This window comes from Rosa rugosa, chromosome 6, assembly GCF_958449725.1.
Source record: "Rosa rugosa chromosome 6, drRosRugo1.1, whole genome shotgun sequence".
Classification (NCBI taxonomy): domain Eukaryota; kingdom Viridiplantae; phylum Streptophyta; class Magnoliopsida; order Rosales; family Rosaceae; genus Rosa; species Rosa rugosa.
Window position 1 is genome coordinate 4,214,887 of NC_084825.1, and position 19,317 is coordinate 4,234,203.

General features: G+C 39.8%; 1 protein-coding gene and 1 pseudogene across 4 annotated transcripts; both read right to left on the bottom strand.

Annotated features, from left to right (window-relative positions):
* Window positions 1-6,618: 6,618 nt before the first annotated feature.
* Window positions 6,619-7,589, bottom strand: LOC133716091 (RING-H2 finger protein ATL43-like; annotated as a pseudogene).
* A 6,660-nt stretch (window positions 7,590-14,249) lies between these two features.
* LOC133714248 (uncharacterized) lies at window positions 14,250-17,757 on the bottom strand. Of its 4 annotated transcripts, none has more exons than XM_062140331.1 (5): window positions 17,244-17,757; window positions 16,705-16,922; window positions 16,349-16,525; window positions 14,966-15,109; window positions 14,250-14,620 (listed from the first exon to the last, which is right to left on the bottom strand). In XM_062140331.1, the coding sequence occupies exons 1-5, from the start codon at window positions 17,602-17,604 to the stop codon at window positions 14,510-14,512; spliced, it is 1,011 nt and encodes a 336-aa protein (XP_061996315.1). In that variant the 5' UTR covers window positions 17,605-17,757; the 3' UTR covers window positions 14,250-14,509. The 4 variants fall into 4 exon arrangements, with proteins under 4 accessions (XP_061996315.1, XP_061996313.1, XP_061996314.1 ...); XM_062140329.1 differs by having other exon boundaries at window positions 14,966-15,167; XM_062140330.1 differs by having other exon boundaries at window positions 16,310-16,525.
* Between the last annotated feature and the right edge of the window lie 1,560 nt (window positions 17,758-19,317).

Here is a 19,317-nt window from a genome sequence, read left to right on the forward strand (position 1 = left end):
AAAGTTGCTGGGCGGAGAAGAAGGAAATCGGTTTTGGCGGAGAAGAAGACATGGGCGTCTCTGGGTGCCCAGAGCAGTTTTCTGGGTGCAGAAAGATTTGATTTTTTTTTTTTTTGTTAATCGTGTCACCCAACTTTGGTTTTGGGTCCGTCCGCTGGGAGTTGAGTGCGAAGAACATGAATTTGTAGCAGGAATTGGAGAGGATGATGGCAGTATTGGTGATGGTTTGGGCGGAGGGGAAAGAGATGAGAGAGAGGAGGAGGCGAGAGAAGAAGAAGAGGACTGAGGTTGAAGAAGAAGCATAAGCCATTTTTCTTTGATTCTTGGGTGGAGGAGAAGGATCGGAGCTTGCAGCAGTTTGGCTAGAACAATATCCCAGAAGAACAAGAACAAGAAGAAGAAAAATAAATGAAAAGAAAAAAAAAGAAGGGTAAATTGGTCATTTCACTTTTTTTAAGGGCCCACGTGCTTGCCACGTCAATAAACAGATAGCGCCGTTAGAGATTTTTGACGGAAGTATCGCGTTGATGTCAAAATACGTCTTTGGGTATCACATTGATACTTTTGAGAGTTCGGGTATCAAATTGGCCTTGGCACCATAATTTGGGAACGGTAGCTAAAATTTTCTAAAAAAAAAAAATGAAAATTAACAAAAAAAGAGTAAAAGTCGATTTTGCCCTTTTTTTTTTTTACCCACGTCAGCAAACAAACGACGCCGTCAGAAATTTTGGACGGAAGTATCACGTTGATGCCAATTTAGGTCTTTGGGTATCACATTGATACTTTTGAGAGTTCGGGTATTAAATTGGCCTTGACAAAATAGTTTAGGGACGGTAGCTGAACTTTTCTCCTTAGAAAATATGAGGGCAATAGAGGGCTATTGGGGGGCAATAAATGTCTATTAAAGATCTATTGGGAGGCAATAGATGTTTTAAATTATGTAATCTCCTCTTTTTTTTTCTTTAATCAAAGTTTTATTTGTCTAATTTTAGGAATATTTGTTCATATTCCGATGACTGAAAGTTCTATTGGGGGGCAATAGACGTTTGTTGGGGGGCAATAAACGTTTTGAATTGATGTAATCTCCTTTTTTTTTATGTAATCAAAGTTTTATTTATCTAAATCTAAGGAGATTAGTTCCCATTCTGGAAACTGAAAGTCTTATTGGGGGGCAATAGACATCTATTGGGGAGCAATACATGGCTGATAGACGTCTATTGGGGGCAATAAACCTTTTCGATGAGGTTTTCAGAAAAGTCCGGTGGGCGGCAGTCGGTGACCATATTCCGGTGACCGGAATCCGGGCTCCGGCGAAGTCCCCTATGGTTTCTCTCTCTCTCTCTCTCTAAGTAACAAAGGTGAGGGTAAAATGGTATTAAAAAAAAATAAAAACAAAAAAAAAAATCTTAATGGGGTATTAAGGAAGATCTCCTTAGAGTGTTTTGGGTAAGAGGGAATTAAAAAAACTTAATATGGTAAGTGGAAAAAAAATCTATAGAAATGGGGTAAATGGACAAAAACCCTTACAATAATTAAGAGAACCCACTTTGTCAGCTAAAGTGGGTGTGAAATAACATGAATATCATTTAACTATAGGTTAATTTAAAATAATTTTTAATATATGAATGATATTATGGTAAATAGTAAATTAATAAATGAAAATAAAAATTCGGAAAAAGAAGGAAATTGTCAATCTCACTATCCACAGATATAACCCACATCATTCTCCAACAAGTAAAAATAAAAAACAAAAATGTTTCACACATGCATTGCATGCATGTGTCAATAAAGACTAGTTTTTTTTTATTATCTAAATTTTAAAACTATCAAATAATACCAAATTTTTAAAAACAAAATATTATGATGTTTTTTTCCATAATTCATTTAAGGGTACGTAACGTTGAAGTACCTTCTTCAATCTCATATCTATAATACTATTAAGATAACTCACTATGTTAGCCAAAGTGGGTGTGAAATAATATAAATATCCTTTAATTATAAGTTAATTTAAAATAATCTTTAATATATGAAGGATATTATGGTAAATAGAAAAATAATAAATGAAAATAAAAATTCAGAAACAGAAGGAAACTGTCAATCCCACTATCTACAGATATAACCTCCCACATCCTGACATCCTACAGGTATAACTTCCTACTTTTTTCCTCCAACAAGTAAAAATAAAAAACAAAAATGTTTCACACATGCATCGCATGTGTCAATAAAGACTAGGTTTTTTTATTATCTGAATTTTAAAACTATCAAAATAATACCAAATTTTTTAAAAACGAAATATTGTGATGTTTTTATCCATAATTAATGTGGGTACATAACGCTGAAGCACCTTCTTCAATCTCATATGTCTTAAACTAAAGATAGGACAACGAGTCTTAAATTGAAGAGAAGACGGGGAGTCTTGCCTCAGAACTCGTATTGTCGGATTAAACGGACCTTTACAATTCTGGGGAGAATTGTAGATTTCTGATGACAGTTGTGTTTCAAGGAACAATGGTGAGGCATTGAATAAGCTCCTTTGGTGGTGTTCAGATCTAGTGGCTTGCTCCATATGACTCGCTTTGAATATGATAATGGTGTGTAAACGGGTGTTGCATGGCGGTCAATGGCGATTTGATGATGCTATTATGGTTGTTACAAACTTTCAACTTAGGGTTTGGGTTCAACTCAAGAACCTCCCATTTGCACTAAAATCTGAAAATGTTACAAATACTGGTGTAATCCTAGGATTGATAATCAGAGTAGACAAGCTTAGTATTCTCCTTATGACTCTAGTAGTATGAGTTTGCACTGAACTTGATGTGTCAAGCTTGGTTTAGAGGGCTAGGGGCTTCAAGCTTAAATCAATGATGGAGGTAGAGGTTTTTTTTTTTTTTTTTAGAAGTTTGTGGTGACATGTTCTCAATGTTTAACCTTAGAGCAATCATTTTCGTGTTGTCTAGGTCCAGCCTACTTATCGAGTCAAGATGCGGTTAGGACTGGAGGTTTTGGTCGCCAATGCAGCAACGTCTGAAGTGGTTTTGACCTAGTGGTGTTGTTTGCTGTGGCTAGGATTTCTATCCAACCACCAACTTTCTTCTTCTTCGTGATCTTATCGCTTTGTGTGGATTTTCCCTAGCCGACCTTGGAGGAAGTTGGGCGATGGATAATCTCAGTTTAGCTTTTCCGAGATTCATTGTGTGCTGAACACAAATTGCAAAGTAGTCTTGCCCGCCATGAACCCTTTTGAAAACCTCAACTTTAATGGGTTGGATAGTCGCAATGGATTTTTTGATCATTTGATGTTGAGGTGCCGTCACCCCTAGGTGGTGTTCGCTGCACATTTTTCATCTCTAGCTTAGCATTGGTAATTAGCTACAAAGCATGGATACGCCAAATTGAGTGCGTATCCAGTACCGATACAGGATACGGGTGCGATACGCATATCTGACGAATCCAATTTTGGATACGCGCGTATCTTGACTTGGATACGTTATTTGGTAATTAGATTGGATATGCAGGGGTAAATGGGATATTTTGGCCCTAAAAAGGAGGGGGGGGGGAAGAAAAAAAAAAGAGTTAGTAAACCTAGATCAGTTCGCGTCTTTTGGGTTCGCTCTCTCTGCCTTCTTTTCCTCTTTGCTGGAGCTTATGGCGACTATGACCTCTAAGGACTACTTCTCAGCTTATCGCGACTACTGTGATTCTCTAGACTTTTTGGATCAGTTTTTCTCCTTCTCCCCCCAAACAGAGTGGTATTCTCCTTCTCCTTCTCTTCTGAATTGAATTTTGTAGGTTGGATATAGACTAGGAAAGTGGGAATGTGGCTTTTGGATTGAGAAATTGAGGTTTTTATAGTCTGAAAATAAGGGTTTATGTGGCAGCTTCTTGAGGTAATATGGATAGGTGGTTATGGAAGGTTTGACACGTAGTTACTCACATAGATGAAAACGCTTCTAGTGCATCTGCCATAGATGAAAATGGGTGTAAGGATGGTGGCAATCCAATGGTTCTTTTATAATTATATATAAATAATTAAAAATATATATTTATTCGGCGTATCCTTCCCGTACCTGTATCCTACAATATTTAAGATCTCTCGTTTCCTCGTATCGCACAGTATCATATCTACGTACCCGTACCTGTATCCGTATCAGTGCTTCTTAGGTAATTAGGAATAAATGTGACTACCCGTACGCTTGATCTTGACTTAATTTAGTGAGGCTCATGAAGTGATGGGTGATATTTTCGACAAAGCTTCTAGATACTTCATTGGAACCATATCCAAGTGTGTAGCTTCTCGGTCCATCAGTGACTTCTTTGTTAGGAAATGTCGTTGTAAAGCTTTGGTAGTAGATCAGTCAACAATGACAGAGCAACCTTGATCTACATCCACGACTGAAGGAACAAGCCACAAAGTGAATTGAATCCCCACCTCCGGTCTAGTGGCGGACCCAAAAATTTATTTATGTGGGGGTGAGGACTTGAAGTGTAATAGCCAATAAAATTGAAAACTTTACTACCACATAATCGAAAGATAAAGTTTTGCCATTTGCGAAAATCTACAAAAGAAGCTATAAGAAAGAGTAATTAAAATGAACTCTTATACATAAACAACATTTAACAATAAAGAGAAAGATCTACAGTATTGAATAAATTGTGTATAAGACTGCATGTTGTGTTTATTTAGGGAATTTGGGAGCTTTCTTCACGTCATCAATAATATTCTCTATAGGAATATAGGTCAAGCTTTTATGTTTATTCTTTTATTAAATGTTAATATTTCTTTTAGGAAAAATTCTACAAATGGTCACTCAACTATGACTCATTCGACACTTTGGTCACTGAAGTTTCAAATATATCACTTTGGTCACTTAACTATTAAACTGTCAATCACTTTAGTCACTTTGTTAATTTTTTTCATTAAAAAAAATTATTTTCCACAATATTAATGATATTTTCATCCAACCAATTGTGAAAAAAATTGAGAAATATGTATTAGAATTATTGGGAGAAGTGATTAAAGTGAGAAAAAAATACTCATTGGGTGATTAAGTGATTGACAGTTTAATAGTTGAGTGACCAAAGTGATATATTTGAAACTTCAGTGACCAAAGTGTCGAATGAGTCATAGTTGAGTGACCATATGTGGAATTCTCCCTTTCTTTTATTATTATTATTATTTTTTTTTTTGAAATAATGGTAATTCAATTGTTAATAACGCATGCCAAGAAGGTCATTACATACCCACCCGCTGACACATAACAATGGTCAGAACAAGGACTCGTGGAGGAGCCACAGTTGTACATAGGATAGACCAACTATATTTGAACTTATCGCTCACTTAAAAGCGAGCCTATAAGCTATGAAAAAAACATAGCGAATAGACAAGCCAAACTACACTCGTTACTTTCCTAATACAAGGAAATTTATTATAATTAGACAAAAAGCTAAAAACATAGTGTTGGACCAAGGGCCAAAGCCCTAGTCCAAGTTAAAGGCCCAACAGCTCAAAAAGAAAAGCCCAAAACTCTAGGCCCAGCAGGACAACTAGCCAAGCCCACACTCCAGCCCACCGTATATGATCCATGTAGCACCCTCCTCCATTGCATCTAATCGCGCCGCCTTTCCCGTCGATCTACGCCCTAAACCTTGCCGGCTAGGTCCAGCAGACACCACCGCTGTGCAGACACTCCAGCCAACAAGTCGTTACCGAATCCCACTGACTTCGCCGCCGCATAGCTCCTCAGAACCATACCCGCTCGGACCATCAGACCATCGCCGCCGTTGATCAGTAGAGTCCATGTCGACACCAGTCATCCCTGTACAACACACACCACTACGCATAGGCCATCGTACGAAGCTTAGAACCCAGCCATCCGACCGCACCTTGAGCGAAAGACCGCTCTCTAGTACCACCAGAGCAACAGAGCATTCAAAACCCGTCCAGCAGCGAACCAGAGCAGCAAGGCGAACCCAGACCAATCATAGAGCCGCCTCCGAACGAGCAGAAGTTTGCCAAACCCTAGACCAAGAGGTTCCGGGTTTTATGGAGCTCCACAATTTCTTTTATTATTTAAAAGCTCTCTGTCCAAAGAAAAGGCCTTTTGGGTGCCACATCTTTTAGACTTATTTTATCAAAGGTTAAATACTTGTTACTCCTCAAACTTTTCCCCGAAAAACAGTTTAGTCCCTCGCCTTTGAAATTAAACTGGATAGTCCTTATTCTCTCTAATTCTCGCACAACAAGTCCATGACAGGCCCAAAATGACTATTATACCCTCACTTCCTCTTTTTATTATTTTTCTCTAATTTTTTTAATTTTTCTCTCATTTTTTTCCTTTTTTATTTTCACTCTCTCTCTCTCTCTCTCCCTCTCTCTCTCTCTCTCTCTCTCTCTCACACTCAAGTTCGTATCGAACTGGGTTCATCTTCATCCACATCCCAGAGAACTGCGTCTCCTGCGTTTTCATGTGCCTGACTCCACCAGAGATTTACAACCTGTCCAGGTTCAACCAGGCGTTCCGCGGCGCGGCGTCATCGGATGCGGTTTGGGAATCGAAGCTGCCCCCTAATTACCATGATCTGCTTAATTTGCTGCCTCCCGAGAGGTACCAGAACCTGTCAAAGAAGGACATCTTTGTTCCTGCCACGTGTCAGTCCGTTCTAGCTTATGATCATCTCGGAGCGAAGGTAGAGAAGATCGGACTGCTGTACGTCACTCCATCGTTGGTGGAACCCACCATCGCCGGTATTGCTTGATCTGGGGGAGGAGACGATGATTCTTTGCTCCAGCCTCGTTTTGTCGTGGCTTAAAAGGAGGCTGTCTTTTCTCGGGCGTTCTTGGCTTCCGGCGGCGGCCACGGGTTCGATTTTTTTCTGGAACCAGATCCAGATGTCGAGGGACCTCCGGAATGACGATGTATTGTTGTGAGAGGAGCCGGGTCACTACTCAAGGCGGAGGAGTGGCGCCCCGAGACGCTGCGGATTCCTGGGTCGGTTTCGATGTTGATGACGACGTCGTTTTGGTAGGGAGTCTGGGGCTGGCTGTTCTGGTAGTGCAGGATTCTGGCGTCTTCGATTAGGAGGATGTCTTCCTGGTCGACCCGGTAGCGGCAGAGCCGGCAGGTAGAGTGGGCGTCGAGCCACGTGTCGACGCACTCCACGTGGAAGGGGTGCTTGCATTTCAGGAGGAGGCCGAGGACCTCGGTGGGCTCGATTCGGGTGAGGCAGACGGTGCATTCGAGGCCGTCCTTGTGTTCCCTGAGCGACCTGAACTGGAAAACCGGAAGGGACTCGACGACGGCCTGGTCGATTCCTGAGTTTTTACGGAGACCCACCCAGCCGGGAGATCAGGAGTCGGTGGTTCCTCCTATGACGACGAAGCTGCCGCGCTTGCAGTGCTTGGCGTAGAGGATGAGAAGAAACATGAAGGAGAACAGAGTCATCAGAACTCCGACCATTATGGCCATGCTGGGCAGGAACGACTTGGGTTTCTCGGCGGTGTCCACATTAACAAGTGGCGGCGTTGAAGCAAACGTTGTAGCAATGTCTGCTCTAGTTCTGGTACCTAGATGGTAATGAAAAATTACCATCGTCGTAAGGCACGGGCCGAGAGAGAGAGAGAGAGAGAGAGAGAGAGAGAGAGAGAGAGAGAGAGAGAGAGAGAGAGAGAGAGAGAGAGAGAGAGAGAGAGAGAGAGAGAGAGAGAGAGAGAGAATGAAAATAAAAAAGGAAAAAAAGGAGAGAAAAAAAAAATAGAGAAAAATAATAAAAAGAGGAAGTGAGGGTATAATAGTCATTTTGGGCATGTCGTGGACTTGTTGTACGAGAATTAGAGAGAATACGGACTATCCAGTTTAATTTCAAAGGCGAGGGACTAAACTGTTTTTCGGGGAAAAGTTTGAGGAGTAACAAGTATTTAACCCTTTTATCAATTAATATTATATCTTATTAAAGTATTGGGCTAAGTGGGTACAGGGCACATCTCTTTAATTTAAGTTGAAAATGATTGGTTATGGGGGCATATATGCTATATTTAGATCAAAACTTTGTCTTCTAGATCATACATCATCACTGAATAACACTGTGAACAAAAAGCCAGTGAGCACGTCAGCCCCCAGTTGTCCTATGTTGGGTCCGCCAGTGCTCCTGTCAGGTGAATGGAGGACTGACGGACTCGGGTTTTCACGAGCGTTTGTTAAGAGCAGAAATAGATAAAGTATATAACCATGGTCATCTATGATAATACCACAATGGAAGAATTGAATATAATTATCAATGGAAATGTTCGCCTTTAGAATGAAGATGGATGGGTTTTTACGAAGAGGCTTCACACATGAAATAGGACTAATGAAGATCCTTTGTCGTAAAGTAATCTCCGTGAAGCTTTCAGGTAATCCAACTTAACCAAACTAACAACTCTAGTTTATACTAACGCTAGCCAAACCTCACAATAAAAGGTGAGATTGATTATACCTGATTGCTATCAAAGAATAGCTCCATGGATCTCATTATCAAGCTTTGTGGGCCGAAAAATTTGATAGACCTAACAAGAACACGATCATGCTCTATAGGAATAGATTCCTTTCACTAGCTATGGTGTTAACCTAAAGGAAAGCTAGAATGTGCAAATGTAAATTCATAAACCTATTCTCACAAGGAGGCCTAGACTCATGGTGGATATGTGCAATTAATATGGAGGTAGTAACATGGTTGTTTGTTCGAGTGGTGAACTGAATTAAAGTAAATGATTTCAAAGTAATGTAAGTTATAGTAATGGTTCGTAATAGCGCCAATTTGTATACTTCTAACAAAACTTCTTAATAATACGAAGATCTTCCAAGTAACACTAATTTTCAGCAGTAAAAAGCTTTAAGGGAAACTAGTAAAAGTCCCTTCTCTCTCTCTAGGTTTTGCGGGTGAGAGTTAGGGTTGCCAAGTTCTTTTCAGAGAATAAGGCAATGTCCATGTGACGGAGGTGTGGTGGACTTATGTCCGGTTGGTCTCAGTATTGTATCAAGATTTGGTTCACGGTTACGAATTTTCTTTGTCAGATGGAAGAGGTCGTAGGCAGTTTTGCGAGGAAACTTGCGCTGTCTGAGGCGGATGTGGAGGTAGTGATCCCACCGGAGGAAGTGGCGGAGGTTGGCCCAAAGCGGGTTTTTCTGGTGGCGGAGCTTTTAACAGACAAACCCTACAAGGTGGAAGCCCTTATCAGTACAATGAGAAGCTTGTGGGTTCCGAAGTTTGAGCCTCCGGATCGTTCTCAAATTACGGCCTGTGTTCTGGGTGGAGGTAAGAGGCTTTTGTTCTCGTTCAAACAAGAGTCAGATCTTAAGTGGGTTTTGAGAGGCAGTCCGTGGTCATTTGAGAAGTCATTATTGGCGGTGGCGATTACAGATGGATTGGAAGATCCCTTACGGGTGTCCGTCTGCACTCAGTTTTTTTGGATTAGGGTCAGGGACCTCCCGCCGGTGTACCTGGAGGATACCAGACTCTCAAGCACTGGTCGGCGTATTGGGCAAGCAATTGGTGAGTTTATTCATGTTGTCCGGGGAACTGGAAGTCTTGGAGTTTACCTGCGGATGAGGGTGGGCATCAACACAGAGGAAGCGCTGAAGAAGTGGGTCATGTTTCAGCAGGCAGGGTGGTCGGAATGTAAGCGATTTCATTTGGAATACGAACGCTTACCCCACTTTTGTTTCTTTTGTGGCTTATTGTCACACACAGGAAGGAATTGCCCTAGAAGGGAGGCGGGCGAGTTGACGGAGCCGGCGTATGATGCTTTGCTAAATGCGGAGAGGAAAGAGCAATGGCCACTGGAACAACACCAGTTGAAGCATCATGAGGAGTCCTCTTCGAGTGGTGGCTGGAGGTTTGGCTTGAAACCTAGGAGGAAAACGGGTTGGATAATGCAGGCACCGGAGCTCCCAGTTAGTGGTCTAATCCGGACCAGGGAGGAGAGAGATGATGGGGTGGTGGGGCTCAGAGACAGGGAGGACAGTGGTATGGATATTGACCGACCTATGGATCCGGAGTCTTCTGTTTATTTGCTAGCAACGAAGAGAAGGAAGTCCGCCATGGACGACTGCCGGAACTTGGCTCCGACGTCGGAGAAAGGCTTAAGGGGTGCACTAATGGAGGTTCCTGTTTTGGAAGGATCGGATTATACGTCGGCAATTAACACACATTCAATGAGGGAGGATTCTCGGGATAAGGGTGCTTGTTTAGATCCCAAGTTTTCGCAGTCACCTTCTCTGGGAGTTAAGGATAATATTTTAAACCAAGAGCAGCGGGAGTTGTTTGCGGGGTCAAAGGAGAGGCTTTTAGAGGTCGTTGGGCCTGGGGTGCGTTCTACTGTGGGTGGGTCTTCTAAGAAGAAAAAAGGTACGAATTTGAACCTCACCAGGTTGGTGTTTTCATTTTTTCCCGAATTTGAATCCAATTTAGCAAATTTGGTCAACTTGGGCTGTCGGCCCACGAGACGAAGATGACGAGATTTCGTGATTTTCGCCCAAATTCGCGATATTTCCACAAATATCGCGATATATCGAAAATTTCTCACGAAAGTATCATGGTATATGAAGATAATTTCACTAACCCGTAAAAACGAAATTTTCGCCGATATTTAGGCGAAAATCTCGATTTTTAAAAAGTCCTTATCAAGCTTAATTTTGAATCAACTAGCATTACAATGATCTAACTTTAATAAAAACGAATCCCACTTCAAAGCAAAAAGGAATACCAATCGAAACACCAAGACTCCAAAGCAACCTTAGAAGCAGTATTGAAGAAAGTCACTATCAACGGTGAAGATATTAGCTGTAAGCCAAAATATCAGAAACCCCTCATCCTTTTACCATCATCGTAAAGGATTTACAGATAACACAAGGTTTACAGTCAACAAAATTTTGCCACTTTGTGTGGAGGAGAAGAGGCCGCGTCATTGGGCCCACTTGTGCAAAATGTTTCGGTTCATTGTGGCCTCCTCCTCATCTGCAATTATGTTCTCGGTTTATTTGCAGAAATTCTACAAAAAATCATTTGTTTATCTTATGTCGAGAACTTGACGTTTCCAGTATTTATACTTTGTACACGACCATTATACATAAAATATGTAAGATTTATATGCAAAATTTATATTTGTACCTTTCCACACTTTCTTCTCATTATATAGACAACAAGTTCTCCTCTTATCCAATGACATTATGTTATAAAATAAAATAAAAAAAAGGATTTGATGAGATTAACAATATGTCCATCAGTCCATATCAAGAGCTTCAGAAACCAATAGCAACAGTAACAGTCTAACACAAAGCCGATTCTTTTCTCCAGGCTCCATCTGGATTACCAAATCTCCATCATCTCCATCATCAGATCTGCATCAGCTCCATCATCTGATCTGCATCTCCTTCAAAGGATCCGCATCTTCATCATTCAACTCCACAAACTCCAGATTGGGCAATTTTCCTTAGATCTGCATCTTCACCGTTATTACCGAATTTCCAGCCGAATTGAGCCGCCATTTCGGCATACCTATTTGTCGGTAACCGACGACGGCGGTACGGTTCCGGTTTCTGATTTTAGAAAACCGACCGATATCAGACGGTAGTCGGTTGACAGGTTTTGACTCGGTTTTCAACCGAATCCAGAAAAGAAAGCCAACGGAAGATACCTACAGAATCTACCGGTCCATTTACATTTTCCTCTTCTTCCTCTTCTTCTTCCAGAAGAGTGCTGATATCAAAGAAGTCACGGCAAACATGGTAAATATGAGGGAGACGTATTAAACACATCAGGCGTTAACTCATCAAATTTGGCATGTATATCCATTATCCACAGCCACAAGGATTTTCAACAAAGCTGGTCTTGATTGATATGCAACAAGCAAGGTCGGTTAAGTTTGGATTTGAAATTACATAGCTGCAATACTTGGTTAAGTTTGGATTTGAAATTACATAGCTGCAATACTTGGTTGATTTTGTTGTAATTATGGGGTCTGTGGTTCTAAACTTCGTTGGAGGAATCCCTTTTCAAGCACTGCATGATGCAGTTAATAGGGCCATTCACAACAGTAGGAAGTTTAAATCTCACCTTGTAAATCTCGAATGGACAATACGCGTTCTTAAATCAAGAGCTCTCGAACAGATGAGAGAAAATAATGGTCGACTAAATCTCGAAACGGATACGGTAGATGATCTTGATAGAAGATTGACAGAGGGTAAAGTGCTTGTGGATAAGTTATCCGAGCTTAGCATGTGGAACATCCGCATTTGGGGCAATTGCTGCAACTGCATAGGACCTGATTATGCAAAAGAACTTGATGATTTGCATGGATCTCTTAGAAGCCTGTTGGATGCATTAATGGTGGAGCTAGCGAGAAATGTGACCGAGCTTGTATGTCTGGGAAGAGAGAGCAGAGACAGAAATGATGATACACAGAAAAAACTAGGTGAATTGGAGAAAAAACTAGATGTTATGTTGAGGATGCAACTGGAATTGCCTGCCATATCGATGGAGCAGTGTGAAGCAATACAGAGAATTCTTTCTAATAACGTTGAACAAGCTCCGTCATCAAGCGGAGGAGGGGCTGCTGGTCCTGCTTTAGGAGCAGCATTCCGACAATTGTTTGATGTTGTCAAACAAGTAGAAGTCAAGAACGTGATGCTTAAACGACTCATCGATACGTTCAAATCCACGGTCTCTTGCTTACAACCACTGATGGTAGAGGTAGTGGAACATGGCAGGGTAGTGCATCTTCCAAAGCAAGAAGTGAAAGAGCTTGTTATACTACTAGAGAGTGGTGTAGAGCTCATTCACAAATGCTCCAAGGTTCGCAAGCATGCCAACTACAAAAAGTACAAATTCATCGACAAAATTTTCAATTTGGAGGAATCTGTTTTCAGGCTCTTCATTGAACTCAAAGGGCAGGTAGAAAGGACTTTGAAGGAGGCCGTGGATTCTGCAAACAAAATAGAGATGGCGATCAAGAAAATTGAAGCTGAAGGTTTATGTAACGTGCAGCTGCCTGAACTTCCTTCACCTGCAGTTGGATTTGATATACTCAACATGGAGGGACAAGGAGATGTGACTGAGGAGACTCTGTTGGACTCGGCGAGTGTTAAAGAGGAGGGGGTCAAGCAAATTGAAGGGAGTGATGCAGTACAAAAGCAAATGAAGACTGAAGGTTCATCTGACGTGCCGCCTGAACTTCATTCACCTGCGGATCGATTGGATGTATTGAATATGCAGGGACCATTGGATGTGGTGGTCACAGAATCGGAAGAAATAAGGGCTATTGATGATTCAATGTGGAGTGTGCGTGAAACGGAGGATCTATTCAGAGAATGTCCAATTTCTCCTTTTATGATTAATGAATCGGATTTTAGCTCGGTGGTTACATTGGATAAGCAAATTGAAGGTGAAACTGCCACAGCTGAACCTCTGTCTTCACCGCCTGCAGTACTACCCGCATGTGGATGGACATCGGCTTCAACAACCAATAAGAAGGCGAAGCTCAAACAACCTATAGTGGAAAAGGTAAATAGGTATAAGGAGAACTTCGGGAAACTGTGCTGTGGAGTCCACCCCCAGATAAAAGAACAAGAGAGGTTAGTCTCTGCAGAAGTTTTTGCCAAAGCTAGGTGGCTGCAAAGCAAGCTACCGACTCCAACAAAGGCGAACCAGTGTTAAAGTAGTCAATGGGATGAGGCTGAGCCTTTTGTCTCTTCAACAACTACCAATAATAACATTCCTCATTTTGTTTTAGTATATATAATAGTTAATCAACCCCGCTCTTCGCAGCGGGTTTCTTATCTGCACATAAATGCATATGCCTAGCAAGTTTCACAGGGATTTTAATTTCATATACAGCTTTATTGGGATTTGCAAACATTTTGAACTACTTTCTCCTTTGCTTCAATAATTGACATCTGACAAAATTGACATCTTCCATCTCAAACATCTTTCTTATTCCTCATCTCATCATAGCACCATACCACAAGGAGTTAAAGGAATCTAAGAGTTTAATTTGTTTAAAACAGACAACAGATATGAAATATTCACCAAGTCAATGAGAATTTCCACTCAAGTCAATTATCCCAATAATCCTAAATGAATCATAACCCAAGAATACATTATTTAGGCAAATGGGGACTAGAAGGTATATCAAAACTCTTCCTTGGTTTACATAAGAAACTCTTCCATTTTTGAAAAATGGAGAATAGTGTGTCCTCATGTTTATGTACCATAAATGAATCACAAAGAAAAATATATGCAATAATCAAAACCATTCATTTTACTTTCACACTTTTGGTAGGATTCATTACTGTCTTGTATGTAGTACAAAAATCAAAAATGAAGGAAAGCACCATAAGCAAATTTGTATAATCTGGTGTCTGTTTATTGGCAGGATTTGAGAATTGTTGGAGCATAAGGGCATTTGGAGTGGATTCCAAAAGGTCATAAGCCTACTTAACAGTTCTTCCCATCCCTTTTGTAGGGCCAGTGAGAATCAACTCAGTTCCAAAGGCAGCATGGTCAAAACCATCTTGTACCTTTTCATTGAGGCCATAAAAGCCATAGTGATTCCCATGTTTCCTGATGTTGGCTCTATCAAAGTTGTCTGTAAATGAATTTGACATAGTTAGACAAAGTGATAAAGTGATATTCTCATTTCTTTAGTGTCAGCTATTGGAAAGGGCTCATAAGAACACAATTAGAGATGAGGACTGATAAAGTGATAAACAAAACTAGAATAAATAGGAAGTTTTTCCTTTTTCCCTCAAAATTACATTAATATCCAAAGCCCGGTAGCGAATGCTCTATATATCCAAAACTAAGGTAGACTAAACTACTGCAACTTCAAAAACAATGCAGGCAACAGAGATGCATAATAACTTAACAATCTTTCCAATCATTGATGTCCACATGTCATTCGAGAGAACAAGTAATAGAAAAAGAAACATACCTTTCTTTCCATTGAACCTCTTGTCTTCTGGCAATCCACCATGACGGTACCGAGCCAACTGTACCTCAACTTCTTCCGGTTTGGCCTTGTTTTTCTTGACAACGGCCTTTGCCTCGTCATAAACGCTACTGCGAGCTCCATGTTCTGAGATCACCAGCACTGAATTGGAACGCCAAAGAAGAGTTTCGAGATTCGAGAATACCTAAAGGGTCCCTCCTAAATTAGGACTTCGAATCTACCAAAATGGAATACTTTGAAGGAGGAAAAAGACGACGTGCCAACATCTAACACCAGACAAAATATGTAGTCTCAAAGAGATATTCACACCCATATGTATGATTTCAACTAACACTTGAAATAGAACACTTGAATATCTTATATTCAGAATAAACTGATTATATGGAATATTGTCAGCCTGTCAACTTCTCAACATCTGAGTAAATTAACGTAATTGATGTGACTACATCAAACAGGACTATTACAGAAAATAAATATGATATGACAATAGCCCTTAAAAATCATGATAAACACATTGCCCTAAAGTATCGGTTACAAAGGAAAGCATGATCAAGATACAATGCAAGTAGCACTTAATCAAATACAAAATGAATGATAAAAAATGTGATGAATTAAGTGAGGCAAAAAAACTTGTTACCTTTGGGACTATTCCATTTAACCTTTGGTCCGCAAAAGGCAGTTTGCTTACAACAACAATGCGCCATATCCCAATAAATCAATCCTCACCAATTCTATGTGTTCATACCTACACTAGCAAGCTAGTTCTCTACATCACCAAGCATAATTAACACCCTCTTTGGGACACCCACAAGCCATGGTGAGGCCCAACCGCTACTTGCATCTTGTAGCCTTATGTTCAAGCTACGCTACGGTATCCGGAAGTCGCAAATCCGCCGCCGGGAAGCCACCTTTCCGGCCTTGCCAAGTTGCCTCCGCAACTAGGCATTTCTATACTAGAATAGTTGTTTGCTTGTCCCACATCGAAAACAATGTAAATGAGATGGCTTCCTTCACTTATAAAAGGTTCTCTCCTCTCTCCTCATTAATTACGCATTCAATACTTACCTACTGTTACTTTGTCAACATAAATACATTGACTAACTTAGGCATCGGAGAGTCGAAGACCGCCCAACGCGGTCTCCCTCTGACGCCCTTTGTATTTTACTTGACAGGCAACGGAGGCTTTGAGTACACAAGTATCGATCCGCTCACCGGATCAGCGTTAACTAAGGTTCAGCTACCGCCGGACTTCTAGACATTAACACTATGTTCAGCTGATTCCTGACTACTTACAGTAACTTTATCCCAAAAAGCAACATAGCAAACCTGCACAAATTCAGCACCACATGAGGGAAAGATAGAAACCTTCTGAAGGGATGCCTTTGACATTCCAATGGGTTGATAAAGATCACCTCCACCACCAAATGCACAAGTGGAGACTACAATGTCACAGCTCTGCATGTAATTCTTGTCTTCATTTGAGATTTTAAACCCACCACTTTCACTGTAGAAACCACAGTTTATGCTAACAGTTCCATTTACCTGTGAGCAACAAAATTCTAAGAATATGAATAGCTCTTCTACAACAACATAAAAAGATAAAAACACATTGACATCACATCCTAATCAATAAGTTTGCTGTTGACTCTTGATCTTATAAATGATACTGAGCAAAATACTAAACCAGACCCGGAAATTAGATAAAAGATGCAGCTTATAACCTGAAACATTTCACGTCTCTGATCTAGAGTTTGATTTCCCGTAAACAAATTAAATCTTGTGGCCTCTGTGTGCTCTTCAGACCGGGTATTGTACCCTCCTAACAACGGACCATCATTCTCCGCTCTGTATAACAATTTCTTAACAGGACTAGTGGCAGCTTCGCGCACAGGAATTTCCAGATGCTCAAGTTCTTCAGGAGGTAAGATTTGCAAGCAACCTACAATTATTCACAAACTCATGTCACACATCAAACTTCTATAACATTCCAATTTTTCGCTTGCAACCACAGTATCACATAACCCAATTATCACTAACACTAACACAACAATAATGGCCTCTACACTCTCTCTCCCAAGCCTAAACAGGTATGAAGTAATTCAAGACACTTAAACAGTCAAATATTTACATAAATGAAGCTTAGAAACTGAGTCGAAACTCGAAAACAAACAAACTTGACATCATTTTCCTTCAATTATTTCACATTTCCCTCCAAACTATAGAAATCAAACAAACAAGAACAAAAGAAAAGGAAACTCACGTTCCCTAACGCCATGAATAACCCGAGTGATAGGATCAAGCCGATTCAAATTGCCTTCAGATTTCTTCTCCGAACTCGCATTGAGTTCCGAGTGGACCAAACTCGGCTTTTCCGACTTATTATTGAGCTGTGGGGATTTCCAGCCGATACTCCAAGCCTCGTACAGAAGCAAACCAATGGCTGGGAGAAGAATCAGAAGGGACCAGTACTTGACCAGACTCCTCACCACTCGGCGGAAGAACTCGTTCTTGAATCGGTGGCCGAGTTTCTTGCGCTTCCGGCGAACTCGGACGCGCATCCGGCCGAGCTCGTCGGATTCGTCATCGGAGACTGAGATTGATACGCTGTTGCTGTTGAACATTGAGAGCGGCGTTGGATTGGAATTGAAAGTGAAATTGGGGGGAACTAGGGTTTCTTGAAATCAAACTGATCCAAGTGTGGGAGAGCTCTCTCTTCCTCTAGTGTAGTTCTGGCGTTCTGTGCTGACGAAATTAACAAGACTCTCTGATTTTTCCTACTTCTTTTTTTCTATTTATTCCTTTTTTTTTTCTTGGAATTTGCTAAATGGACGAACAGTATTATATTTATGAAATAACATAAATATCCTTTAACTATAGGTTAATCTATACTATTATTAAGATAAAATAGTTTATTAGCCAAAATTAAGAATTTTGACAGAAATAACCTTAGAAGAGTAAAAAACTTTGAGCACTAATTAAATCACAATGATAATTATGACATTTACAAAATATACTTTTATTAAAACAGTAAACAAAAAAAGAACACACAACTCACTTTTCTCTCTCACTATCTTTTCTATGCAATAACTGTTATCTTTTTTATTTTCTGAAAAATAAAAAATATGTACTTGCACATGCAAAACATATGTGGAGAAAAGCTAATTACTGTTATTAAGAGAACCCACTTTATCAGCAAAAGTGGGTGTCAAAAAACATAAATATCATTTAACTATAGGTTAATTTAAAATAATTTTTAATATATGAAGGATATTATGGTAAATAGTAAATTAATAAATGAAAATAAAATTTCGGAAAAAGAAGGAAACTGTCAATCTCACTATCCACAGATATAACCCACATCGTGACATTCTACAAGTATAACTTCCTACTTTTTTCTCCAACAAGTAAAAATAAAAAACAAAAATGTTTCACACATGCATTGCATGTGTCAATAAAGACTAGTTTTTTTTTATTATCTAAATTTTAAAACTATCAAATAATACCAAATTTTTAAAAACAAAATATTATGATGTTTTTATCCATAATTCATTTAAGGGTACGTAACGCTGAAGTACCTTCTTCAATCTCATATCTATAATACTATTAAGATAACTCACTATGTTAGCCAAAGTGAGTGTGAAATAATATAAATATCCTTTAATTATAAGTTAATTTAAAATAATCTTTAATATATGAAGGATATTATGGTAAATAGCAAAATAATAAATGAAAATAAAAATTCAGAAAAAGAAGGAAACTGTCAATCCCACTATCTACAGATATAACCTCCCACATCCTGACATCCTACAGGTATAACTTCCTACTTTTTTCCTCCAACAAGTAAAAATAAAAAACAAAAATGTTTCACACATGCATCGCATGTGTCAATAAAGACTAGTTTTTTTATTATCTAAATTTTAAAACTATCAAAATAATACCAAATTTTTTAAAAACAAAATATTGCGATGTTTTTATCCATCATTCATGTAAGGGTACATAACGCTGAAGCACCTTCTTCAATCTCATATGTCTTAAACTAAAGATAAGACAATGAGTCTTAAATTGAAGAGAAGACGGGGAGTCTTGCCTCAGAACTCGTATTGTCGGATTAAACAGACCTTTACAATTCTGGGGAGAATTGTAGATTTCTGATGACGGTGTATCATTGCTTTGTTGTCTCTTTCTTGGAGACTAGTGAAATTAATTGGTTGTGTTTCAAGGAACAATGGTGAGGCTTTGAAGCTCCTTTGGTGGTGTTCAAATCTAGTGGCTTGCTCCATATGACTCGCTTTGAATATGATAATGGTGTGTAAACGGGTGTTGCACGGCGGTCA

Coding starts and splice junctions, on each gene's coding strand:
- LOC133714248 (XM_062140328.1), bottom strand. CDS start 17,604: ATGTTCAACAGCAACAGCGTATCAATCTCAGTCTCCGATGACGAATCC. Junction 16,526..16,704: donor AGAGACGTGAAATGTTTCAG/GTTATAAGCTGC, acceptor TGTTGCTCACAG/GTAAATGGAACTGTTAGCAT. Junction 15,168..16,309: donor GTGGTGCTGAATTTGTGCAG/GTTTGCTATGTT, acceptor GGGACCCTTTAG/GTATTCTCGAATCTCGAAAC.